The 26,406-nt window shown below is 50.5% G+C and overlaps 2 protein-coding genes across 3 annotated transcripts in view; both read right to left on the bottom strand.

The window, feature by feature from the left end:
* MBTPS1 (membrane bound transcription factor peptidase, site 1) overlaps window positions 1–2,406 on the bottom strand; it is a 52,373-nt gene extending 49,967 nt beyond the window's left edge. The window contains exon 1 of the mRNA XM_027076299.2: window positions 2,244–2,406. The gene's annotated coding sequence lies outside the window, so the exon portion shown is untranslated. The remainder of the gene's footprint in view (window positions 1–2,243) is intronic.
* A 2,550-nt stretch (window positions 2,407–4,956) lies between these two features.
* HSDL1 (hydroxysteroid dehydrogenase like 1) lies at window positions 4,957–26,380 on the bottom strand. Of its 2 annotated transcripts, XM_027076303.2 has the most exons (6): window positions 26,243–26,380; window positions 17,775–17,849; window positions 14,210–14,435; window positions 13,220–13,665; window positions 12,786–13,013; window positions 4,957–7,138 (listed from the first exon to the last, which is right to left on the bottom strand). In XM_027076303.2, the coding sequence occupies exons 3-6, from the start codon at window positions 14,427–14,429 to the stop codon at window positions 7,040–7,042; spliced, it is 993 nt and encodes a 330-aa protein (XP_026932104.1). In that variant the 5' UTR covers window positions 14,430–14,435; window positions 17,775–17,849; window positions 26,243–26,380; the 3' UTR covers window positions 4,957–7,039. The 2 variants fall into 2 exon arrangements, with proteins under 2 accessions (XP_026932104.1, XP_053066247.1); XM_053210272.1 differs by lacking the exon at window positions 17,775–17,849 and having other exon boundaries at window positions 26,243–26,344.
* Window positions 26,381–26,406: the final 26 nt, after the last annotated feature.

Raw genomic sequence — 26,406 nt, 5'->3', positions numbered from 1 at the left:
TACTCTGTGACAATTACAGTGACTGCCACACAGAAGAGGCAGTGGGCAGGGTAGAGCGATTGCCATCTACCAGTAGAATGACAGAAGATGGAATCACACAACACGTGAATTTGAAGGGAAGGTTAAAAACTTCTTAGAAGAGCTTCAGCTTGATCCCATGGGGCCCCAGGTGCTTCAAAGGCTCTGCAAGCACCAAATTAGACTTTCTCGTTTTTCACAGACACAACCAACTCTTGATTATGAGATGCGTGGGGAGGGCAGTGGAGAGACCTCATGGGCAGGAGTCCTAGCAAGGCCACTCCCAGACACAAAAGCCACATATAATCCCACCTCGATGTAGGAAATACTCAGGAGACGAGACTAGAGAGACAGAAAGCAGATTAGTGGTTGCCTGGGGCTGGAGTCAGAAATGGGTAGTGGCTGCAAATGGGCACCAGCGATCTTTCTGGGGTGATACAAATGTTCTAAAAGTGGGCTGTGAGGGTACCTGGGTGGCTCAGTCGGTTAAGCATGTGACTTCGGCTCAGGTCATGATATGGTGCTTCGTGGGTTCACGTGGGGCTCTGTGCTGACAACTCAGAGCCTGGAGCCTGCTTTGGATTCTGCGTCTCCCTCTCTCTCTCTGCCCCGCCCCCACTCACTGTGTGTGTGTGTGTGTGTGTGTGTCGAAAATAAATAAACGTTAAAAAAAATTTTTTTTATTTTTTTTTTTTCAACGTTTATTTATTTTTGGGACAGAGAGAGACAGAGCATGAACGGGGGACGGGCAGAGAGAGAGGGAGACACAGAATCGGAAACAGGCTCCAGGCTCCGAGCCATCAGCCCAGAGCCTGACGCGGGGCTCGAACTCCCAGACCGCGAGATCGTGACCTGGCTGAAGTCAGACTGCGCCACCCAGGCGCCCCCAAAAAAAATTTTTTTAACGTTTATTTATTTTCGAGAGAGAGACAGAGCACAAGCCGGGGGAGGAACAGAGAGAGAGAGGGAGACACAGAATCCGAAGCAGGCTCCAGGCTCTGAGCTGTCAGCACAGAGCCCGACGCGGGGGCTCGAACCCACAAACCGTGGGATCATGACCTGAGCCAAAGCCGGACTCGCAACCGACTGGGCCACCCAAGCACCCCATACACTAAAAAAAAATTTTTTAAGTGGGCTGTGGTAATGACTGCACAACTCTGTTTACTGGGGAAAACACTGAATAAGTACCCTTAAAATACATAAATTCTATGGTATGTAAATTTTGCCTCTAAAAAACTCTGACATAAAGGCATTTATATAAAATGTGTGCTGCTCATAAAAAAAGGTGGGAAGAATCCGCTCCTCGTTTTTATACAAATGCAAACTGAGAGCCCGCCGTTGGGAGCGGTGCTTACTAGCAAAGCTAAGTAAGACCAGAGGGCCACAGGAAAATAAATCCTAAGGAGTTCAGCGCTGTGATCTCATGCCACTCTATCTCCCTCCGAAGTGTCGTCCAGAACCTAAAGTGAACGTAAATATTTAACCTAATTTGCACAGACACAATGGGCCGAGATTCCCAGAGGCTCTCACCAAAACAAGGGTAAACGTCTTAAGAAAAACGGTATTGATCATCTAGAACAGTCTCAGGTAGCACCGACAGGACAGGGCAAGGCAAGACTGTAAGATCCCGCAGGTCTGGGAGGCAGGCCGGTCCTGAGAGTAGAATCCAAGAGTCACTCGGGCCCCCCTTGCCCACGAGCTTCCTACAGTCCTGAAAATCGGGGTGTTCGGCGAGGTGTTCAGACTGGGACAGTGCAAAGAAGGGAGGTCGTCGAAAATGGGACAGCGGCCCCCCCTGCGCGAGCCGACCCACGACCGTGGGTGCGCTGGGAGGCCGAGGGAGGCCGGGCACACGGTTTCAGGCCGTCGGAGTTTGTTTCACAGAAAGAAAACTGGGGGGAGGGGAGGTGGCGAGCAAGCCAGCACCGCGCTTGAGCCCGCAGAGGGGACCGAGCAGGGCCACCAGCCGCAGCCCGCCGAGCACGCACGCGCTGTCCCGGGTGCGGGAAAACGCCCGCGCCCCTCGTCGCCCCGTCCGTCCGCCCGCGCCCCCCGCCCCCCGCCCCGCGCCCCGCGCCCCTCCCGGCGGGTCCAGGCGCGCAGCGAGGCCCCGGCCCCGGCCGCCGCCGGCGCAGACCCCCGCCCTCGAGGCCTCGGGCGCGCGGGAGGCCGCGCAAGTCGGGGAGGGGGCGTCGCTCCGGGCAGCTGGCCGCCTCCTAACCTACCTCCGACCGCCTCAAGCTCGGGTCCCGCGGGCCCGGGATAACGGCGCCTCCGCAGCGAACACGCCTCGCGTCTCCATTCGGGGCTGTTTACTCCCAACTCTCGCGAGAGGGCGCGACCGGGGCGGGGAGAGCGACGCCTGGGAGCGCCAGCCCCACCGGCTGTGCGTCCCCTGCGTGCCCCGCGCGGGCCTGCGTGCGCGCTCTGGAAGCCGGGGGCCGCCGGGAACCGCCGGGCCCGGGTCGGGAGGACGGACGCAGGTCTCGCGACACTTGCGGTCCGGGACGGGGCGGAAGGTGGGGGGCGTGGCCAGACTGCGAGGACCCGGCCGTGGCCGGGGGAGCGGACTCTCGGGGTGGCTGCTTGTGGGCCGTTGGGCCTTGGGGCCCGAAAGCGGCACCGCGGAGCCGGGGACCAGGGAGGATGACCCTGGAGGAACGGCTGGCACTTGACGCAAACGCCTGCGAGCTCCTACCCCTTCACCCTCCTCGCGGGGACTGACGGGGGCCGGAGCCAGGCTCGGGCGCCACCCCCAGGCACGCACCCTGCAAGCCTCTGTCGGTTTGCCCGACGCGACGGGCCCGGGGAGGCGGCCCGCTGGTGGCTCGGGGATCAACCCCCTGACGTGCGAAATCCCTGCCCCAACCCCGCCTGCCCGCTCCGGACTCCGCTCCTCGCCCCACTTCGCGGGGACCACTTGACGCCCAGTGGTTTTCCTTGTTGGAAGAAACAGGATCTGTGCGCTAAACTCGGAAACGTTGGCCTCCCCAGAGATGCCCGCGTGGTTTACATACTAGGATCACGAGCTGTCTTAGGCCTGCATGTTGGCTCTGGGTACAAGTGGGGGACCAAAAGCACGTTTTGGGTAACGCTTCTGTAAAAAATGATGTGCTATAATCAGATAAAACCGTTTATATCTTAGAACTTCCCACAGCACCATGATAATGCTGAATGGCACCAACGTGACAAGAAAGCACAGCACTTCATAGTCCCTTTATCATTATTTAACCAAGCTGATTTATACCCTAGATTAATACACCATCACCAACTAGCCTTGGGATCTTGGGCAAGTTGTACCTCAGCCCTTTGTACCCCACCTTCCTTACCCCAGGGAGGTATTTACACCTACCTTCCAGGACGAAGGTTAAAGGAAACACACAGGGCTGGACACACCCATGTTCAATAAACAATGATCACTGTCGCTAGACCCGCCCACACCTGATGAAGTTCTTCTCCCCATCCTGAGATTGCATCAATGTTAGGAACTTATGGAGAATTCTTGACTCTTGCATTGATAAATCCTCAAAGTGAAGCCCTCCCATGCTGCCACCATGTAATGGTGGCACTTGATCTTAAACTTAAATGTGGGTGTGCCTGGTTCTTGATTTTGGATCAGGTCATGACCTCATGACCAGGAGATCCAGCCCCGCATCAGGCTCCGCACCAAGTGTGGGGCCTGCCTGGGATTCTCTCTCCCTCTCTGCCCCTCCCCCCAGCCGTGCATTTGCACACTCTCGAATTAAATAAACTTGAAACAAAAAACTTCAGTGCTCTACCGTGGGGTGAATTTGTCTCAGCCAAGGCTCTTTTTTAACAGGGCTTTAAGTCACTGTGCCACTGAACACACGACCCAACTAGGGGTAGGCTAGTGAACTGAAAACATCCGTGTCATGTGATGGTCAAGCCCCAAAGCAGGCAAGAGGACAATGCTGCCCGCTTCTGAGAACCCTACAAACTGAAGGGGGCCGGGGCACAAGACAGGTGTTTTAGAAATCCACTAAGAAAGGATGAGAGCCCTAGGCTCCTCGTCTAGCCATTTCCGACCACTCCAGGTTCTAAAATAACTTCATGTTTTACATGTATAATAAAGAATTTGCAAATTCCATGGGAAGGTAAATCTTTATTCAGACTAAATGCTATTTTAAAGAGTAACAGCCAAGCCAGTCCTGAGACAGAGACACAGACAGACTGGACTTGGTTTAGGAGGGCCCACGATATCAAGATTGAGGATACCACCTAACCCTCTGGTTCCCAAATGTGACAAGATTTTAAGTAACTGAGATTAAAACAGAACAAGACTCCTCAAAAGAACTGTCTCTCCTGGGGCGCCTGGGTGGCTCAGTTGGTTGGGTGTCCGACTTTGGCTCAGGTCACGATCTCACGGTTCATGAATTCGAACCCCCCCCCCACCCCCGCCCCGGCCCCATCCAGCTCTGTGCTGACAGCTCAGAGCCTGGATCCCACTTTGGATTCTGTGTCTCCCTCTCTCTCTGTTCCTCCCCCGCTTGCACTCTCTCTCAAAAATAAATAAAGATTAAAAACATTCAAAAAAACAAAGAAAACAGAACTGTCTCTCCTTGCTGTCTCCCTTTTTCTTTCCGCTCCCTCTTGAACCCACTACAATCTATCTTTCATCCAGACAAAATGGCTCGGGGCAAAACCAGTAGTGATCTCCATGTCGCCAAAGTCAATGATCAAAACCTAGCTCCATCTACTCAACCTATCAGGAGAATGAGAGCAAAACATCAACTTACTCGTTTTGAAAGACTTAACAGACACGTGGTTATGGACCATTTTCTTGCTGAATTAGCAGCTTTTAATGAATTACTACCACAGGTGTTCACAGACTCCATTATTTTTCGGTAATTTTAAGGGAATTGTTCCTATGGGGGAAAAATCTTTCATTCCAAATACAATTACTCAGAGCAAAACCTCTTCCAATGGAAGGAGAAGCAACAGTTTTTATTGTTAAATTTTCAGTTCACAGATTATTTCAAAGGTTCTTAAGTTCCCGCATTCTTCCTAAGAAATCCCATCCGCAGTGGGCCCAATTCTGATTCTCAAATGAGCTCTGGGAAAACGTATTTTATCGAAGAAGAAACCTAAGGAACATTCTTCATTCTGATCTTTCACAAGCTTTGCAGCAGCTTTCTTACAAACGTCCTGCCAAGTAGAGAATTTTACAACATCACGGACATGATTTACTTGTTCTCATCACATAACGGCGACTCAATACCTCACCACGTAACAGCTTAGATATAAACGGGGTGTTTTTACATCAAGCTGCTGCTTCTTACTACATGTCAATGAAAACTTCAGGTCAATGTGGCATGAAAGCAAACTCTGTTCTAGTCTTAATGACCGTATGTTAACTGCTGGGTAGGGAAAATGCCAACTGTGACGAAGGCATCCACGCTAACTCCCTCAACATGCTCAGTGCCGCGTGATCCCGCTACTAAGTTTTCACGTGTGAAGGTCTTCCTTTTGTGTAACGAAGGCCTGGTCTGTCAGTGGAAGAGCTTCTGAACTCAATCACTGATCTTCCGAGTCCGGGTCAGATCTGGAAATACTGAGGCAACAGCACTGGCGAAATCGTGGGTAAGACACCGAAGCGTGCTCTGGCCTGACTCATAAATGGAGTACCATCTCAGGCGAAAACAATTCCGTAGAAGTCCTGATTTCAACCTACTTACTAGTTTCTGCATCAGCGTCACAATCACAGACCCCCAATTCTTAACTGGCACGTACCGTCACGTCCACATGGCGATCTACGGTTGCCAAAGCACTAGAGAGCGGTCCTCAGAAACGTCTGGCTTTGTAAGATCCGAGCCAAAAACATTTATTTCACAGTAGGTTTCAGCGCCAACTCCTATCGTGGGGGGTTGTGCCTAACGATCTTCACATCAGTGAGAGCGTTCACTATAACGTGTAAACTCATTACACGAACCAAGAACAAGCTTCTAATACATACATCATTATCACACACATAATTTGTCCATGTTTTAAAGACAATGCCATAAGTACTTGACGTTTACTCCAATGATGCCACTATAAGAGAATATTACATGGAACAGGATATGAAAACCAGATATAAGCTCTAAAGGGCTAAACTTCAGTTATAAAATGGGGCAGAGGCTGAGAAATCACTACTTATCCACAGCAATTATAAATCAAGAGATGACGGAGGGTCAACCGTTATAGGTCCAAATCTAGTAATGAATTAATTTCACAGATTAAAAAAAAAAAAGCAACAACAGAATGTATGATATTATACAAGGCAAGCCTATAGCACAAGATTGGGTGGGCTTATTTAGCATGAAGAGGAGTAATCTAGAATTATAATACCCCATAAGGTTCCACGTGAGGCCATCTTAACAAGACGTATTTTCCAAAGTAACTTAACCATAAATAAAGTTGTCTGGATGTACACGACACACATACGCACATGGCCTCTAGTGAAATGCCGCCTGAAGTGTAGCATTTTCACACACAAACAGAGCTATACAATATGATACAGGGTTCTACTGCTAATTACACCAGCAATCTTACAAAATCACACCTTTCAATAGTCTTTCCTGATGAACATTTGAAAATCAATACTATAATTCATCTACTGAAATAGATAATTTCCCTTAAAAAAAAAAACATTCAAAACGACGAGAGCTGACAAGTCGTATTATATTTCACTATCGAGATTGCTGCAGCTCATAGAACAACGTAAATCGCATGGCTTTTGGACAGCTTAGAGGAAAAAAAAAAAAGCATCAAAATTTAGGTTCCCCCAACCAGTTCTCGTGCCTCAGTCGTTGTTTACTTCTGTACCATCCGTGTGATGTGGCCCTTGAGGTTTCTCCACAGCATTCTCTGAAAGTATTACGTACGCTTTGCAGACGATGAGTCAACAGTAGGCTAAATACTCAGTAATAAAAGAAAACACAGAAGGTAAATGTGTTCTTCCAAACGTCAGAATACTGCAGGCTCCCGCGAGCTGGCAAAAGTTCCCAACCTTCACGCGGCTTCACGCTTTGCAGGATAAGGCCTCCTTACGCAAAGAGCGATTGAGAACATTTGCTCCCCACACCCAGAGCCATTCAGGCATATACTGTGCAAAAAGGAACTAAAAATAAAAGAGAAAAAGGTTAGAAGGTTAGAATGCAAAGCACAGACACTTCAATGTCAGTATATGACTTAATGCAACAAATACCACCAATCAAATTAAATACGAAAAAAAGAAAAAGCCCTTAGGTGCTCTTGTACCAAACGCCTAGTTTTGTATACGAACCTGTGCTGGACTCCGTGGGAATTCAAGTACACTCACCACCCGCCAACCCCCCTACCCCCGCCAATGAGGCTGGACAGACGTACATGCAGGAAGGAGTATGAGCCCATCTTTACTTAACACGAGAAGAATAGGGTGGTCATTTGGTTGAGAAGGACAAGACCACTCCAGGAACGAAAGGCAGTTGAAACGGATAAATGCATCGGTGACTAGTACTGTGTGGGAAAAGGTTTGAGGGGCAGGATGGGGCGAAATGCAACAAGAGAACTGAGTCAAAAACACCGGGACCGTGGGACAGACCTGAGCTGTGAGGACGACGGCCTGGGCACCCCGGGGGAGAATCCTACCGATGCCGCTCTGTCCCGGGGACTCCCACCCCCGCCATTTTGCCACCCAAGGGGATATAACGCGATGTCCAGAAACATTCCTGGTTGTCACAACTGGGGTGCCGGTGCTACTGGCATCCAGTGGGTAGAGGCCAGGGATGCCCAGGACAGCCCCACAACAAGAGATTATCCAACGCCGAATGCCACCCGTGCCAAGGTGGACAAAAACTCCGCACTACGCTGACAAGTTCGTCCAGACTGCGCTGAGTGGAAGTTCTACTAGTACGGTAGGGAAGGAGATGAATGGGAGGCCTGGCGGGCTCGGCTGGTAGAGCACAGGACACTTGGCCCCTGAAGAAGGGAAAAGAAAAGGAAAAGGAAGACAGAGAGAGGAGCAGACGGCTGGCAAGTGCTAAAATTCTAGCCTTGAACAGAACTAAAATAACAGAGGTCACCCCAGACCCGGGGTACCTGTACAACTGTGGGGAGGCCACAACGAACAGGAGGGGGGCCCAGTATCATGACCTGTGGGATGACAGTCGTGGAGCCACGGATGTCCCCTGCAGGTTCCAGAGAAGCACCAGCCCACCGCCTCACAGACAGGAGCCCAGTATCCGGCCAGGAGCCACAGGAAACTTTCTGGGGACGCAACTAAGGTCTCTCTGGACCTCTTTGCAAAGCAGGATTTTGTGGGGAAAATACCTGCATCCACCTCCCAGGAGCTGCTGCTCTAAAGCAAAAGGTTCTAAATCCAAGGAGATCCAGGAAGTCAGCTCCAGGAAGTCCAAGAGGACGCCGGGAATAGGGACGCACTCAAACACACAGCAGCCTGGGGCAGACTCCAGAAGTGGAGCCCCTCTTCCAAGTACAGCAGTGCCCCTGCCGTCCCGGGTCTGCTTTCCATGGTTTCAGTTATCCACGGTCAAGGTCAAGGTCAAGTGTGGTCCAGAAGCAGACGACCTCCTGACTTTTCACCCTGTTAACAGCAGCCTAATGCTACGTCACTCACCTCACTCCCTCTCATCACAGAGGCACACAACAACAACAAGAAGGCTGCGAACCGAACAGCAAGGTATTTTCGGAGAGACCGCATTCGTACGTCATCACGAGAAGGGCGAGTGCAGGACAGTAAGGTATTTTGAGAGACAGAGATAGACACCAGGGTCACATAACTTTTATTACAGTGTTGTTATAACTGTTCGATTTCATCACTATTGTTGTGAATCTCTTACTGTGCCTAATTTATCAATTAAATTTTATCGTAAGTACGGACATACAGGAAAAGACATGGTCTCTACAGGGCTCGGCACCATCTCTGGCTTCAGGCCCCCTCTGGTAAGGGTGGGCTACGATGCGTTTTTGCAGTATGTATCCAGTGAAGGAGGGATGAGCACCTAAGAATCTTCGTTTTTAATTTCCACCCCTGACCACTGTCTACCGCAAGGGGACCAGCATCGGGGTGCACTGTGCCACCGTCCTGACGTGCTGCATGTGGAGACGTCACGGGCACACCATCTCCAACTTATCCGAGCGGGGTCCTAGCACCCTGGGTAGCAGCGTGGAAAGAGCTTGGTGGAAAGAGCTACCGGAAGAGGAAAGAACTTCATCCCCTGTGTACTGACAGATTAGAAACTAAAGGGGCGACCCACCTACTTGTTTACAAGGGGAGTGAGTGTGAGTGTGTCTGGGGGGGCGGGGAAGGAGGGAAGGGAGGGTTGGGTCTCGGGCTCTGGAAGGCTCTGTGCAAGTTCAGACCCTGACCCACTGTCTAGGTCAAGGAAAGGAGCTGCTTTTCTCCTGGGACAAAAGCCAACAGTAACCGATCCGGACGCAGTGTAGTCCCCCCAGGGACTGCTGTTCAGTAAGACGTGGGGACCCGGAGCCGGAGGAGAAACTCAATAGCAAACGGGCGTGTTCGGCTGGTTGCAAATCTGCATCAGCAATGAAAACGCCGATGCCGTGTTCCTCAGAGACCGGCGCGGATGGGGCCTGGGTAAGAACTGGGAAGAGCCAAGGTGGAAAAGAGCCCAAAGAACCTGGGCTGGATCCTCGCGCCAGAGTTATTCCAAAGGAAGAAACACAGCAGCACCGAAGCCGTGCGGTGCGCAGTCCCCTTCCCGGCCGGCAACCGGCACAGGAACTTGGGCTGGGCAAGGGGGGCCATGACCTCTGACTCGGCTGCCAGCCTGCCTCCCCTGGCCCCTCACCACATCTCGAGATGCAATTCCAGGGCCTCCTCACCGCCCCCCAGCTCCCCTCTCCTCTAAACGCCACGTCTTCTTTTTCCAATAGCCACAGACGCACGGCACGCGTGAACAAATACACCCACCGTGGGGAGAAATTCCGAGCAGAGAGAGCCCAGATGCCCCACCCCGCCTGCCGGTCCCCGTGGCTCGGTCAGCGGACCACCAGGAGCACAGCCCCCGGGCCCCTAAGCAAGACCCTTTCTGGTCAACTTGTCGACTTAATGGCTTTTCCAGCCTAACACATACCAGAGTGTCTCTGGCCTTCACGTCAAGACCCACAGACAGAAAGCTATCAGCTTTTCCGTCGGCCTCGCTCTGTGCTCCGAAGTGGACGATACCGCCTGGTGCCGCTACTGCGAATGAGAAGTGCTCCCGAATCAACGCTGAACACTAGTGAGCAATCAAAAGAAAGGCACCGGACTCCTTTCGAGCTGTTTTAAGTCCAAATCGGTTTTTTTCTATTTTTTTGCTCGCAAATCATTAAGACAACCAGTGTAACGCAGGGAAGAGGCAATCGTTCAACTCCATGGACGGCAAGAACGCAGAAAAGGTGCGGCCGCGAGCGAACGCGGCTCCCGTGTCGGACAGTGTTCTGCGGACACCCGCAAGGGCTGCGGCCCGGGGAAGGAGTGAGGACACCTCCCCCCGCCGCCCCCCCCCCCCCCCGACCTCTGTGCAAGCGCATCAGAAAGAGCCTTTTTCATACACTTAGCAGCCATCGCTGAATACACTGCATTCTCAGTAAAGGGTGGTGAAATGACTCCAGAGGCTGTCCAGAGAGCGGGTCCCACAAGGGTCACTCCCCCGCAAGCAGCACCCCCCCCACCCCACCCCCATACCTCCTCACTCTCCGAGTCCCTCACAGGAGCCACCAGACAGCAGCCCCTCCTCGCCTCCACGGCCTCCTCGCCTTCCTCACTGTCCCCAGGCCCACGTCCCCTCCCCTCCTCTGCGCTCTCGGTCCTGCCCTCGCTTCCGGCACCACGCCTTCTCTCCCATCTGTAGGCCACTCTTCTCCACACAGCCCTTCCCCCCAGCACTCATGAACAGCCACATCTCTGCTGCCATAAACGGACTGACAAATACACCTCCCTCCTCGGGCCCAATCCACCTGCCGCCGCATCTGTGGCGCGTGCGTTTTCCGTGTCCCTCCCCGCCACTCACGGCAACCCACGGCTCTCAGAAAGATCCCGAAACTGCCTTCATCGACGTCATCAAGGATTTCCAAGATTCTAAACCCAACACGGTGTATCTACTCTTGCTCCATTCGAAATGTGGAAAACCAACCGAGACAAACAGCACAGATAACGTTTTATACGGTTGGTACGTGGGGCACATCAAACTTCACCCAGTCAATTCCTCAGGCACTAAAAATTGACAGAGGAAGCAAATCTTCACAAAATTTGATCTTTGCGGCCCGAGAAAACCGTATTCGGAAGAGATGATGATTAGAAAGAAAAATCACAGCGTCTAAAGCTATCCGAGAATCCGACTATGGACAAAACAGTGATGAACGATCAAATCTTTGTTGTAAAATTGAAAGCAAAAAAAGTGGGGCACCTGGGTGGCTTAGCTGGATAAGTGTCCGACTCCTGATTTTGGCTCAGGTCATGATCTCTCTGTCATGAGACTGAGCCCGACGTCAGGCTTCACACTGAGCACGGAGTCTGCTTAAGATTCCCTCTACCCCTGCCCCTCCCTGCTCACGTGTGCAGGCTCGCTCGTGCTCTCCCTTTCTCTCAAAAAAAAAATAAAAGAATTTTAAAAAGAAGAAAAAAGTGATGATGCTTAAAATACTTTGAGTAAAATAGAAACGAAAACAGACAAACATGTAAAGTTTTAACAGCTCTGTACAAAAAGCTACTCTAGGAATTAACAGATTTTCTGGGCAGAAAAATATACGTTCTCAAGAACAGTTCATCAACGTGAACTAATTATCACTAAAATGTGGGTGTTTTATAAAAGCAGTCAAAACATCTGCCACGGCTAAGCCCCATCCCGTCCTTGATAGGTCTTCATTTTTCACATAACTTCAACGTTGGTTCGCTGGCCTCGAAAACTACTGTTTTGCCTTTCTCTGCTTTTCTCCAGGAACGAAGGGCCTGGAAACAACCACGTAAGTAAAACTCCTTTTTATTCAAGAAACTTCGCCAAATCTTTCGATAAAAGTAAAAATTGTTGATTTACTTACCTAAGAATTTGATGATGACAAATTTAACGATCTTTACGCACAAACAGTCTCAAAAACATTTGCTTGGCAACCAAGAAACTACATATCAAAGAGCAACCATTCTAAACTAGGGCGCGCCTACCAACTCCGCCACAATCTGCTCTAACAAATCACGAGCTCTCTACCGAATACTTGGAACCAAATTTTCAAATATCCAAGTTACTCCTTCAACTACCAAAGACCCACACCTCTGTCACGCCTGAACAGGAAACTCAACGGTAGAGTCTATGTTTCTTGAACAAATGAGTTCCAGAATACGCTGGGGCATTAGCTGGCTCGATGGTTATGTGAGATACAGACCGACCTTGGTTTCGCGTTCGTGGGTTACAATGCTGATTTAGAGGCACCCTCTCAATCATTACTAGAATCTGTTTGACTTTGGAATCCCCACGTAAATACTTAGTATGTTTACACTGCTACCATCTCCCTATATGAAAGCAGCGTATCTCATCTCTTAGGGATCACACAGATGAAACTATTCGATGTTCTTGATAAAATAGTAACTTCACAAAAGGGAATTTAGTGACTTAACCAGAACCACTAAGAGTGTCAGGTTTAAGAATCAGAATTTGCAATTCTCACGTTTCCGCGGTGAGACATGGCCTCAGTCAGATTGCCATGTATCATTTAGAGAGGTTCAGGATGCATTAACCTAATTACAGGAGCCGAGCGCATACTGTTACCTGGATAGAATGGGACCAGTATCCTGTGGTCCTTTTCGAAATGCCAAGGGTAGAAACAGCATGGTGTGCGTATACTTTGGGCGAAGGCACCAACCACGGGCACTTGTGCAGAAAGCTGCCGGGTGCGGTCATGTTGGTAGCCACGTAGAACGGGATTAGACTCTGTACGAAGATTCCTTTAGAAGCATACTCGTACTGCAGTGCTCTGCTGAAGTGGTCTAAATAAGCCTGTTAAAACGGAGCAGGGGTCAAGACTTAATTTGGGGGGAAGGTGGAAGAAAATTCAGGAGAGGAAAAAGGCTTGCTTATTACCATTTCAGGAAAAAAATACAGTCAACGCGAGCTGCCGACAAAGAGCTCAGCAAACCGGACCAAACCACGTAATAAAGGTCCTATTGCCTTCTGATGCCATTTTCCAATCAGGAAGACATTACCTTAGAAGCAGAAAACGCAGCCAGCTGGGGAGTCGGCTTGCAGCAGGAGCCAGAAGAGATGGTGACAACAGCGCCCTTCTTTCTCTCCACCATTCCTGGTAACACTATGTGGACCATCAAACTGGCCGCGGCAATGTTTACATTTATGATATCCCAGAGTTTGTCCTCGGAGACCTGAGTAAAATACTGGGGGTAGGGATAAAACACGCCCACGTTATTCACCAAGATGCCGATGTCTCTGTCTTTCAAGGCTTCTCGAATCGGGTCGTAGATCTCCCGGCCGCTGCTGAAGTCCGCCACTATGATATCGGTCTCCACATTGTAGGTGTCGGCGATGTCCTTAGCCAGCATCTGCAACTTGTCTTGGTTGCGACTAATCAGGATGATGTTGAGACCACGGCTTGCTAACTCTTCTGCATAGGCTCTCCCGATCCCGTCCGTGGCACCTGCAACCCAAGTCACAGCACGTGAGCACGATCGTCTCGGGTGCAACCTTCACAGGGAACCTTAAATACCCCATTTCCGGGGTTAAGCAGAGAAGGGTTCACACTGGAAATAAACCCCAGAAGGGCGATTTCACGTCCACCAAGCTGACTGTGAAACACGGCAGAGAATGGTTTTCAAGCTTATATCTGGCTTGAACGAGTGCTGGGAGGTACTTTCCTGGGAAACTGATAAATGAAAATGAAATTTAACTTAAGGGAAGCATTTCTGAAAGCGGTGACAGTTTCTAAGGACAATTTCAGAACAGAGCCAAAGGAAAAGCAAGAGGTAGGAAGGTGAGCAGGACTGGGCACAGGAGAGCAGGAGAGGCAGACGTCACAGGACAATCCTTCCGAGAGGAGGGCAGTAAGAAAATGTGAACGTGATCACAACAGAACTATGTTCCCGTGAAAACTTCCCACAGAATTCAGTAACTCCTCGAGCACGGCATCCGACTTAAAACACAAACAGAAAAGCTTATACTGTTACCATTAGAACATCTCTTACCACTCACGACTGCCCATCTTCCGTACTGCTTGATCAGATCTGCTCTGCTCACCAGGCGTGGGATGAAATGCAGTCTGATCAGGCTGTAAAAGTCACAGACGACGGTGATGCTTTTTCGGGCTGTATACCAGGCTCCAACCAAGGCCAGAGCTTCCATGTAGCAATTGCAGGACCTGGCGATCTCCCGATACAAGAGGTAGAAGCTGTCAACGGCAGCCATGGCAGCCTGCGGGGGAGGGGGGGAGAGGGGGGAGGGGAGGGAGAGAGGCGTGCTTTGCTTAGTTAAGTTAAAGGAACACACGGAGTCTGAATGAAGACAGACATCTAAGGACGTCAGAGCTGGACAATTATGCATTCAACTAACAGTAATGTCTCAAACGCATGTAACCCATGGATCCAATCCATTTATAATCTCATTAACATCTGCAGCTCATAAAGTCCTTTTCTTCTAAAGAGATTAGTCAACATAACTACCAAGAGCTATCAAATTCCTACAAAAATTCAGGCACTGTGCTACATGTTGTGGATACAGAGATAAACACAATATGCTCTGCGCCCTAAAAAAGCTCCTCGCCCAGCACAGTGACAGACAGACTTTTAATTCATGTAACAGCTGAGAGGTGTGTTTACTTCCCTGCTTTCTTCAAATCGAGCCAGTGCAGAGGCCCACCACCCACGCCGAGACAGAGTAGAAGAAACAGAGGCAGTATTAAGACACTGCCTTGGCCAAAAAGAGCTTACAATCCATTTGAGACAAAACTAAGCTGTAATACACGTTCACGTAAATGATATTGTGAATAAATAATATACAAAACATGTATTTTTATAAAACAGGTACTCCCCACACCCGAGGAACTGGTTTTCTTTTTTGTTTTTTAGATTTCTTTTTTAACATTTATTTTTGAGAGACAGAGGAACAGAGCACGAGTGGGAGAGGGGCAGAGAGAGAAAGGGAAACACAGAATCCAAAGCACAGCTGTCAGCACAGAGCCCGACCCGGGGCTTGAGGTCACAACATGAGCCGAAGTCGGACGCTTAACCAACTGAGCCACCCAGGCGCCCCAGAACTGGCTTTCTTAAGTGACAACAGAGCAGGACGCCTCTGTCTTACTGAGGTCACCAGGGCACCAATACCTTTGCCCTGCTCCCTACGGCCGAACAAAGAGTCCAACACAACTCGCTCTTGTAAGTACCCACGCAGCAAGCATTTACAAAGCCCTTACTATGTTCCAGGTACCATGACACATGCTACGGATTCACAGAGGAGTTCATTAATTGTACCCAAGAAAAGAGAAGGCCATTTAACAAAACAATTCTTTCGTTCTTTCTTTCTTTCATTTTTTTAATGTTTCCTTTTGAGAGAGAGAGACAGAGCATGAGTGAGCAAGGGGCAGAGAGAGAGGGAGACACAGAATCCGAAGCAGGCTCCAGGCTCCGAGCTGTCAGCACAGAGCCAGACGTGGGGCTCAAACTCACGAACCATGAGATCGTGGCCTGAGCTGAAGTCAGAGCTCTGAGCTCTGTCAGGGCGACAGCGCTACCCAGGCCCCCCTCAAGAACAATTCTAAATGCCATATGAACTGGTCTGTGTGTGCCCGTGATGAGAAATGACCCTGCCGAGACAGACAAAAGTCAGGCACTACCAAGGCTGATGAACTTGGTCCTAGACTAGGCTTGGGGACCGCTGATGCCAGATCCAGCCGTGTGCTGTCTGCAACGGACAAGATATCAAAGAGATCACAAGAGACTGCAACTAAATTAACAGGAACTCATACGCACAAACACAAGGACATAGCATTTATTACATAAAAGACAAATGACTTTAATCCAAAATATACTGAACATTTCTGGGAATGGGCCCTCTTTAGAAGTCCCATTAAAATAGGAAAAAAAAAAAAGATTCCTGAAACTAAGAAAATCCCCTCAAAAAAGCATCAAAAATAGGCATAAGCTTAAGGAGGAACGAGCGAATTCCCCCCCACTCCACTGCAATGTAATTTGAGCTCAATCAAGTTCTGCAGAGTGAAAACGAGCTACGCAGGAGAAAACCAATTAGCCACGGCAACAGCACACATTATAGGAGTGACAGCATACTGTGATAAAAGGCACACAGAATAACAGAAAGCCTGCTGAATACAGATAGGTACGTGTTGAATACATATAAACTGATACAGATGTGAATGTCTAATCAGAACTACAAACCAACAAAGTCACAAAGAAATAAGAGAGAAAACTGAGGAGATGATTGGGCAGTGGGGTTCCCAAATGCCACACCACACGGATGGTCTCTCAAGCAGCGAGCTGTGCACAGCCACCAGATCACTAATGAAGCTGCTCTGGCCTTAAAGGAATGTTTTCCCCAAATAACACAGAAAATGCTGAAGTTGGCCCATCTCATCTCCTACTGGTAAAGCCATATACCGGAGTTCTGTTCACAGAAACGTACCTCCTTCGACAAGAATGCCAAAATCGACCGTGAAGAGGAAACACTGTAAATTTCATTAACTACGCAAACCAAATACTTCATAACTTGAGAACAACTAAACGCTCCTTTGGGGTCATTTTTCTTCGTCAACTACCAGGGCTGAGATTTCCTAAAATATGAAGTATCGAGAGCAACAAAGTTTGGCTGCAAGAGGTCCCTCCTGTCGCGATCAATCTGCCACACAGAAGGCCACAAGCCTCTGGAGTGACTTCCAAATCCTCCGAAATGCGTTCAGCGTCGGGACTGTCGGTCCCAAGTATGTCCACTCTTCCCCCGCTGCCCACGAATGCCCCTCCGAGGTTCCAGACGCTAGAGCCAAGGGAGTGTCGTGTCACTCTCTCCCAGGGTCCCTGCTCAGCATCTCACTACACAGCCCAGTCCCGACTGAGGCAGGTGGCTGACGGGACACGCCCCTGACCTGATGTGCTACCAAGGTGCTCACGATGGCCGCGACCGCTCAAGAGTCCACGATTCTAACCAAGCGACCCAACCAGTCATTTCTTCCAAGAACGTAAAGACGAGATACCACGTTACACCGTCATCTGTGGAAGTTCCTGGCATAATTTTTTTAACAGTGTACACAGTGCCTTCTTTCCTAACTAACCAAATGCTAACCCACGAGGAAAACAAACGCAAAAAATAAGACTTGTATATACTACTACTTTTCCATCAAAATGCAAAATTGGGAATAACAAAACTACAACAAAAAAATCCAGATTCTTAGAATATTACATCTCTCCTCCCAATATAGGTGGGTGTATATGTAAGATACTAAAACAATGTGAAAATTGAAATCTTATGGTTCAAGATCTAGGGGGTTATCACCGAAGCAACAGTTGGGCGGAACTAACTGCACGGAGGGCACGTAGGAGGTTCCAGCTAGAGAGGAGAAGAGCAAGCGTGACTCATCGAATGGGATGAGCCTCGTACTAATGGGAAACCGTGTAAAGGGGACGTCCTCCTGCCTCAAACTCAGACACAATTTCTTCCAAGAATTTGAACATTTGTGAAGAAAAGCTCTAGCTACAGGTGTCTCACCACAAAGGAGACTCACAACTTTCTGCCAAGGCCATTACCTACCTTGGTGTCCTCTCACCTCCCAGCTGCCAGCTCTGGCTCTTCAGGAATATTCCGCTCTGCCCCCTTAAGGCCGACCTGTGAACAAAAACTAACGTGAAATAAAGTGCTTCCTTCTGCCCTCACAGCTCAGCTGGGAAAACTTTATATAAACCTAAGATCAAGGTGTTTAAAAAGTAAGAAAACACATGAATTCCTCGGCCATGAGTCCCGGTGCAGGCAGCAAAGCATTTCCTCACCCCGGAGGACGGCAGACACCCACCTGTCCGCGGAGACGCCCTGCTGGGACGTCCCCGCCGCCCCCGGACCTTGTGTCCTAAGGAACATTTCGCAAAGTGGAAATAAACCAGCTCTGCGAGCCGGGAAACACGGCACTCTGCAGACACGCCGGGAGCTCAGGACACAGCCAGGGAGCAGGCGGGTCCGGGAGGGTGAGGGGACTGGCCATCCTGCCTCCGTGGTGTCCGCCTGGCCTTCCTGGGGCCCCCAACTGTCCCCTCCCCACAATCCACCTTCCTCCGCGCCACCCGTGCAGGCCCGGCCCCTCTAGTCCACGTTCCTGGAGACTCAGGCTGCCCGCCTGCGCCCAGGCACGCGGCACCCGTGTGGCCGTGGCGGAGGTGGCGGGAGGAAGTGGCCTGCGGCATGTGGAGCTGCCCCTTCTGGCCTGGGAGCGGGGCAGGTGCTTCAAGAACGAGCAGAGCAAAGCAACCTCTGCGACACCTTTCCCCTCCTTGCGCCCTGGACATGGTCCCAAACCATTTTGTTTTTGAAGACCCCCTTGCAGGCTGAATTCCTCCAGGGCTGAGAGCAAACCTTATTCCTCTCTGTTCTTCCAGCACCTTCTACAGCCGTGGCCCACAGCAGGAGCTCAGCAGCCGGCTGCTACATTAAGCCGCACTACCTGGTCTCCAGCTCACCTCTCAGCCTCCACGCTTTCTCGTGTCCCCGCGCGGGAGGGGACCACCATGCAAACTTCCCCGACCCTCTGCAGAGACACTCCGTGTGCAAAACCCACCAAGGACCTCCTGCTCAGGGGCAGCAGAAAGACACAGCAACTCCAGAGGCGAAGTGGCAGCAGCAGCTTCCAGGGCCTTGGACCCGGCACGGTCTGGCTTCCGGCTCTACCATCAGACTCCCCTCCGCCGTCCTGTCACACGGCTACCGTGACGGAATTTCACATCACAGTTCCACCACAGGCAAAGACCTTAAACATGCACTGTCTTTGCTACATTTTTTTTTTTTAATCACAGAGAATCAGAGGGCTGATACGTTCTAGGCCTGGTCTACAGCCTTGAGGGACAGAAGTGCAATGTCATCGTTCTCCAGATACAGCTCAACATGGAGAGAGCTAACTCACACCCACCAAACTCACAGAAGACCGACAAATTCAAATACCAATTTATTTGTGAATAATAAACAATACCTCCCAAAAGTCTAAATACGCATAGTCACTGGTCTGTAGGCAAGTCTACCAGGAAAACCAAACTACTCAAACAGCAATGATCACCTAAGTGTCAAACACTGACGACCCTTCACAGTTAAGCCCCCGCCGTCCCTGCGTACAAGGGATTCACCGAAAGATAAAACAGAGCGATCCGGTGCGATGTGGCGAGGGCCCTGTCGAAGAGGGTAGAAGGCCCTCCTCGGTGGAGAGAAGGAGGCAAGGGCATAGCACTGCAAGAGGTCCAGCCTGCCAGGAAACGGTGACAAGTTCTCCAGGCCTACAGCACAGGATGTCCACCAAGGGGTGGAAAGGGGGCTGGGGAGGGAAGGCTGGATTGTGAAAGGCCCTTGTGCCAAACAGAAGCGTGTGGACTTACTAAGCTCCTTATGGCAAAGGGGGGCACTGATCGGGTTTGTTGCGAAAGGCGGTTTGCAGCAGAGGGAGGCGGCTGTGGTGATGCAGGCAGGAGGTGTGGGGCCCTCAGCCCTGGTCCTTCCAGATGGGGACAGGCAAGGCTGAATTGAGAGCTCAGGGCTTTATGACCGACTCCCGCTGCTTCTCAGACACATCACATGTTTCTACACATTCGCTCACACCCAGATGGACAAGAAATGGAAAATAACAGGAGATCAGACGTTCCTGACACCCTCTTCTCAACCTCCTCCCCCACCCTTCAGTAAGTAGTACATGATGGAAAATAATGTCTTTCTAATGAAGGAAGAAATTAAGACTTCCCCCAAAGCCATTAGCTTCCAGGAAACCTCATGGAAACCCAGGTTTAAAGGAGCTTATTACACATTTAAGTCTAGAAGCCTACCAAGATATGCATGATATTGAGCTGCATTTAACTTGCTTTGAGGGTTTGACTAGTTAATTTTCCCACAGGTAGGTATTAGCCTGAAACTTGGAAAAACCCATTTGGAAAGCAACACTAGAACGGTCAAATGATCAGCTTTACACAGTCTGCTTGTAAAAAATGTTACGAAGCTTTGTTTTCTGGCCTCTACAGAAAACTAAATCATCAGTGAACAAAATGGGAGAAAAACAGGTGAGGAAAAGTCAGAACTGTCCCCCAAACGGGAAGAGAGCACTTCCCTATCACCTGTTAGGCATCTTCTACTTCTGCAAGGCAACAGTCCCAGGACTAATTCATCAAACACATAAAAAGTCTCTTAGATAATCCATGAACTTTGGGCGATTATGATGTTCAGTGTAGGTTCAGCCTTGATTTAAAAAAAAAAAAAAAAAAAAAGGGTGCTGGCACCTGGGAAGCTCAGTCAGTTAAGCATCCGAGTCTCAATTTCAGCTCGGGGCATGATCTCACGATTCATGAGTTCCAGCCCCGCATCAGGCTCTGCGCTGACAGTGCGGTTCCTGCTTGGGATTCTCTCTCCCTCTCTCTCCGCCCTTCTCCTGTTTGTGCTCTGTCTCTCTCAAAAATAAATAAATAAACATTAAGAAAAAAAAAAAAGGTACCATTCTGGGGAGTGATGTTAACAATGGGGCAGTCTCAAGGGGAGCCTGGGGGGCTCAGTCGGTTAAGCATCCGACTTTGGCTCAGGTCATGATCTTGTGGTTCATGAGTTCGAGCCCCCGCATTGGGCTCTGTGCTGACAGCTCAGAGCCTGGAGCCTGCTTTGGATCCTGTGTCTCCGTCCCTCCCCTCTCTGCCCCTCATGCTCTGTCTCTCTCTCTCTCTCTCTCTCAAAATACATACACACACACACACACACACACACACACACACACAAAACAAAAAACAACGGGGGCAGTCTCTGTGTGGGTGGGAGCAGGGAGTATATGGCAATTCCTGTACCTTTCTCTCACATTTACTCTAAAACCTAAAACTGCTCCCCAAAAAAGTCCTAAAACAAACCTTGTTAAAAAAAAAAAAAAAAAAAAACAACCTCTAAAGGGAATATTGCAAACATAAAAGTATCATGGGAAAATTATGGTCAAAACTGCAAAGAGTAGGGTGGCTGGGTGGTTCACTCAGTTAAGCATCTAACTCTTGATCTCAGCTCAGGTTTCGATTTTAGGGTTGTGAGTTTAAGCCCCACATTGGGCTCCACTCTGGGCATGGAGCCTGCTTTAAAAAGAAAAAAAAAAAAACCTGCACGGAGCAAAGTCACCTCTTCAAAGCACTGCTGTGGCCAGTAACATCCTCCTGACCCAGAGTTTAGCTGCTGCGACTTAGCAGCGAAGAGGGCAGGCAAACCTCCCACAAAAACCTCCGGGAAGGAAGAGTTCGGAGAGAGAAGTCTTGGCTGCAACACCGCCACCACCACGTCACCTAAACGAATGAGGCCCGGGGGAACATCAGGCGGGCTGGCCACGTTTCCCAGGACAATGAAGCAAGCATGACGGGGAAAGACGGCTAACTCGCCACCAAACAAAGGCAGCGTGGCAGGCTGAATAACGACCCTCGGAGACGGAGACGTCCACATCCTGATCCTCAAGCCTCATGAATACATCACCTTACGTGGCAAAGAGGACTTGGAGGATGGAATGAAGTTAAGGACCTCGAGGCGAGATGATCCCGGATGATCCGGGCGGGCCCACTGTGCTCACGCGTGTCCTTACAGGAGGGAGGCAGGAGGTCAGAGTCGGAGGAGACGCGATCGAGAAGCGGAGGTCAAGGAGACAGCGAGCGGGATTTAAAGACAGTAGGCCACTGGCTTTGACGACGGGGAGAGGGGTTACCTCGAGAATGCAGCACCTCAAGCACCTGCCAAAGGCAGGAAACAGATTCTCCCCAGAGCCTCCAGGAGTGACAGAGCCCTGCTGACACCCTCACGTCAGCCCAGTGAGACGGATTTCAGACCTCTGACTTCCAGAAGCATGAATGAATCTGCACTGTTTTAAACCACTATGTTTGCGGTAATCTGTTACAGCAGCAATAGGAAATTAAGATGGATGGATAGATGGAAGGAAGGATACATAGACCATCAAGTCTAGTTTCTAGGACAGTAAAGAGACAAGTTGCAAATCCTGCACATCCCTTAAAGCACAACCTTCTAGTGTATGCAGGATCAGGAAAAGAGCCTCCGAGATTCCTACGATCTTCCCCTGAGAGGGGTAGACCCGAGGCCGTCCCCCCGTCCTCGTCAACAGCCGGCACTGCCCAGCTTTTCTGTAAAGCTCCAGGGCTGTGGACTTTATTTTCAATAACAGCATTTCATAGGAATGTTACTTCTCTCATAGAGTCTCATGTGTCTTGCTCTCTGCACTCAAATCCGGTCCGTCCTCCCAAGACCAGCTCAAGTCCCCGGTTCAATGCCAGCACTCACGGACAACACCGAGGACACGCCAGGACTGGGATGAAAGGGAGCCCCGTGCCACTTCCTTCCCCTTCCCAGGCCACTGTACCAAGCCACCCCCCACCCCCCGCCCCGGCCCCGAGTTCCTGTCTTGCCCACATAGCCCTTACCACACCACTCTGCGTTAACCGTTTCCTTCATCCCTTGGTTCCCCAACTAGAGCACAGACCTCTGGAGGGCAGATGTGTCTAAAAAACTAATCTTTCTATAGCTTGAAAAACTGAAAAATACACACGTTTTATTTTTTTTTAATTATTTACTTTTGAGACAGAGCATGAACAGGGGAGGGGCAGAGAGAGAGGGAGACACAGAATCTGAAACAGGCTCCAGGCTCTGAGCTGTCAGCACAGAGCCCGACGCGGGGCTCGAACTCACGGGCCGTGAGATCATGACCTGAGCCGAAGTCGGACGCTCAACCGACCGAGCCACCCAGGCGCCCCAAAAATACACACGTTTTAAAACCCATTATGCATAGTTCAGAGAATAACAAGACAGCCACGCGGTCACCCTCCTTCACAAGTAAAACCAGTCTTAGAAGCCCCCCACTTCTTCCCTGATCATATCCCCTTCCGCCACCCTGGGGGAAACCACTCTCCTGAATTCTGACATCACCATTCCCTTGCCCTTTTAAAAAAAAATAAAATAAAATAGTTGTACTTTTACCCCAGCGGGGATTCTGAAAGAAAGTGTTCAGTTTTGTCTGGTTTTGAACTTTATGTGAAGCAACCACAGCGTGTATATTCTTTGGTGACTTTCTGCTTTCACTCAACGTTGTTCTCGAGACTCACACGTACCCCGGGAGCTGTAGGTCAGACTTTTCGCTGCTGCACACTACACACAAACACACAGCACAGACACGCCACGGCCTGTACACCCATTCTACCGCTGATGTGCATTTGGGTTGGGCTTTTGGCTTGACAATTACGGACAGAGCTGCCGGGAGCATTCTCATGCGCATCCCCCGAGCACGTGCCCAAGAGTCCCTCGAAGGGGTGTGCCCGAGTCAGGCTGCTGGGGCCACAGGGCACCCGCACACATGTTCAACCAGGCACTGCCCAAGCGGCTTGGTCTATCTGATCAATCCCCACGCCCGTCAGGGAGCGCCCCTCCCCAATGGCTGGCACCATCGGCTCCCGCCCACAGGGTGGCTGTGAAACGGGAGCTATGGTTTTAATTTACGTTTCCTGATTACTAATAAGCTTGACTGCATCCTTTGATGCTTCTGTGCTGTTTGGGGCTCTTCATCTGTGAAGCGCCTGTTCCTGGCTTTTGCCCTTACTTCTACCGTGTTGTCTTCCTTTTCACTCTATATTCTAGACACAGCTTCTCCGTATGTTTTGTCTCTTTACGGTGCTTTTGACGAACTGAATGTCTTGATTTCAACGTAGTCAAATTTATCAATCTTTCTCCTGTATGGTTTGCGCTGTGTTATCCTCCAGTTCAGAAACCCCTCTCAGCCCCGAGACATAAACAAATTTCCCTGTATTATTTTCACAAACGTTCTATGCCACTTTGCTTTTCAGATTTATGTCTTTAATTCTCCTGCAGCTCGGTGATGGTGTGAGGCTGGGATCACACCCATCTTTAAAATTCCTCCTCAGCACCTAGCATGATGCTGCATATACAATATCTCTGTAACAAATAGATCAAATACTGCTTTGTGTTCACAGCTCGGATTTCACTCTTGAGGAGAAAACAAAAAAAAACGTAAGAAGCTTCTCAACCTCTGGGTCAGCACTTTGACCAAGTTATTATTGGCGTAGCATGACTTTTTGGAATTTCCTTACTTCCTTTGCCAATCCAGAGGCTACGGCTAACCTGAATTCATGGGAAGCTCAGTGGAAAGAGCAGAACATGGGAGTCCTCGTCCAAGATCCAACAGTCCTGGGTTTTGGGTCTTCATTTGTGCAACAGGAATTAAAACAACAGTGGCACCCACTCCTAGGCATACACCCCAGACAACTTACACTCACAGAAGCTTGTACAGCCATATTCCCAGCAGCACTATTCACAATAGCTACAACGTGGAAACAACCATCAACAAATGAATGGATCAACAAAATGTGGCCAATCCACATGGTGGGGTATTCGCAATAAAAAGAACGAAGTACGATGCGCCCTGCTACTCAAACCCTGAAAACACTCTGCTCGGTACAAGAAGCCAGACACAAAAGGCTACAAATCATACGAATCAATCCACAGGAACTGTCCAGATAAGGCAAATCAGACAGAAAGTAGATGGTCAGGGCTGCCAGGGCACAGGGCCAGTGGGAATGGGGAGTGACTGCTAACGGGGTAGGATTTTTTTTTTTTCTGGGATGATGGGAATGTTCTGGAATTAAAAAGTGGTGATGGCTGGAGAGAGTGAATATGCCGCTACGAAGAACATTTTGAAATGGCTAAAACCTTAAATGGTGAATTTTCTGTAATATGAATTTTATGTCAATTTTTAACATGCACTAAAAACATGCCGATTTGTTGAACACCACGCTACTGGAATATTCCTGTAGTGACTAAAACCACAGACGCTGAAAATAGACTTCCTGGAGTCGGATCCTAAGAGCTGTGTCTTGGGTGAAGGTGAAATTACTTCACCTCTGGGCTTTCCTTACATCACCTGTAAACACCGACATAATAGTTCCTGCCTGAGATCACAAGAATTTAAGGACCTCATACTTACAAAGCACTTAGAAGAGTGCCTGAACTTAAGTGCTCACTAAATGTTAGCTATTAGCAGCTATAACTCGATGTGCAACGTTAGCTACGGGCTATCTGTAGTGGCCGGGGAATTAGAACCAAGAGCTGGCTCAAAGCAGAAGTGTCCCCTAAGGACTTTAGCCTTGACACCTCACTGTTTTCTCACCAACGTTAGGAGGCAGAGTTATCATCACCCCCCCCCCCAGTTTACAGATGGGGAAACTGAGGCTGAGAGAGGTTAAAGTGACACACCCAGGACCTCACGGGAATTCGAATCAAGGTCTAACAAAATCCAGAGCCCTGGCTGGCCGCCCCACTGGGAGACACCACCACCACCCCCCCCCCCCCGGCGGGAATCTGGCTGGCATCACCGCGGGGGCTGCAGGTCTTGGGGTGGCTGGGCTGCACGCTCCTCTGAACCAGGGACCAGGACCCTTCCGCTCCGGCACCTGGCGGCGCCCAGCACACCCGAGCAAACCACCACGCTTGGGGAAGCGGCGGTGGCCTTTCTTCAGGCGCTCCCTTAATCTCAATTACTCCTAATTCAGAACAAAGACGACAACAAATCCCACTCCAAGTCCTTCAGACATGAGAATAAAGGAGCGCGCACAAAGGGGTGACTCTCGGAGCCTCGCGGGGAGCCCCGGGCTAGGGTCTGGGGCCAGAAGGGCCGAGCTGGGGTGGGTGGGGCGCGAGACCTTCGGGGGTCCCTGGGGAAGGGGCGGGCCCAGAACGGGGGTCCCCCGGGGTGCAACGCCGGGATGGGAGCTGGGAAGGGGCGCCGCGGGGCTGAAGGAATGAGTCTGGAAGGAAGAGTGCCGAGGCGGGGGTCGTAGGGAACGGAGAGACGAAGAGGTCCGAGGGTCCGGGATGCTGATGGCGCCGAGGGGCACCGGTCCCGGGGGGCGTGGCGGGGCTCACAGGGAGGGACGGGCCGAGGGGGACGAAGCGGGCTCGGGACCCGGGGCCGGGCGCGGGGGGCGGGGGGGGGGGAGGGGACGCGGTACCTGCAGAGGCGGCGCAGTCTCCGAGTCGGTCCCGCCAGAGCCGCGAGGCCGCCGCCCCCGTCACCACCGCCACCGCCGCCCCGCTCAACGCCGCCGCAGCTGCCGCGGGCCGCGCCCCACGTGACACGCGCCCGCGCCAGGGGCGGAGCCGTTGCGGGGCCCGC

Source organism: Acinonyx jubatus, chromosome E2, assembly GCF_027475565.1.
Source record: "Acinonyx jubatus isolate Ajub_Pintada_27869175 chromosome E2, VMU_Ajub_asm_v1.0, whole genome shotgun sequence".
Lineage (NCBI taxonomy): Eukaryota > Metazoa > Chordata > Mammalia > Carnivora > Felidae > Acinonyx > Acinonyx jubatus.
Note: the sequence above shows the minus strand (reverse complement) of the source record. Positions and strands in the feature narration are given on the sequence as shown.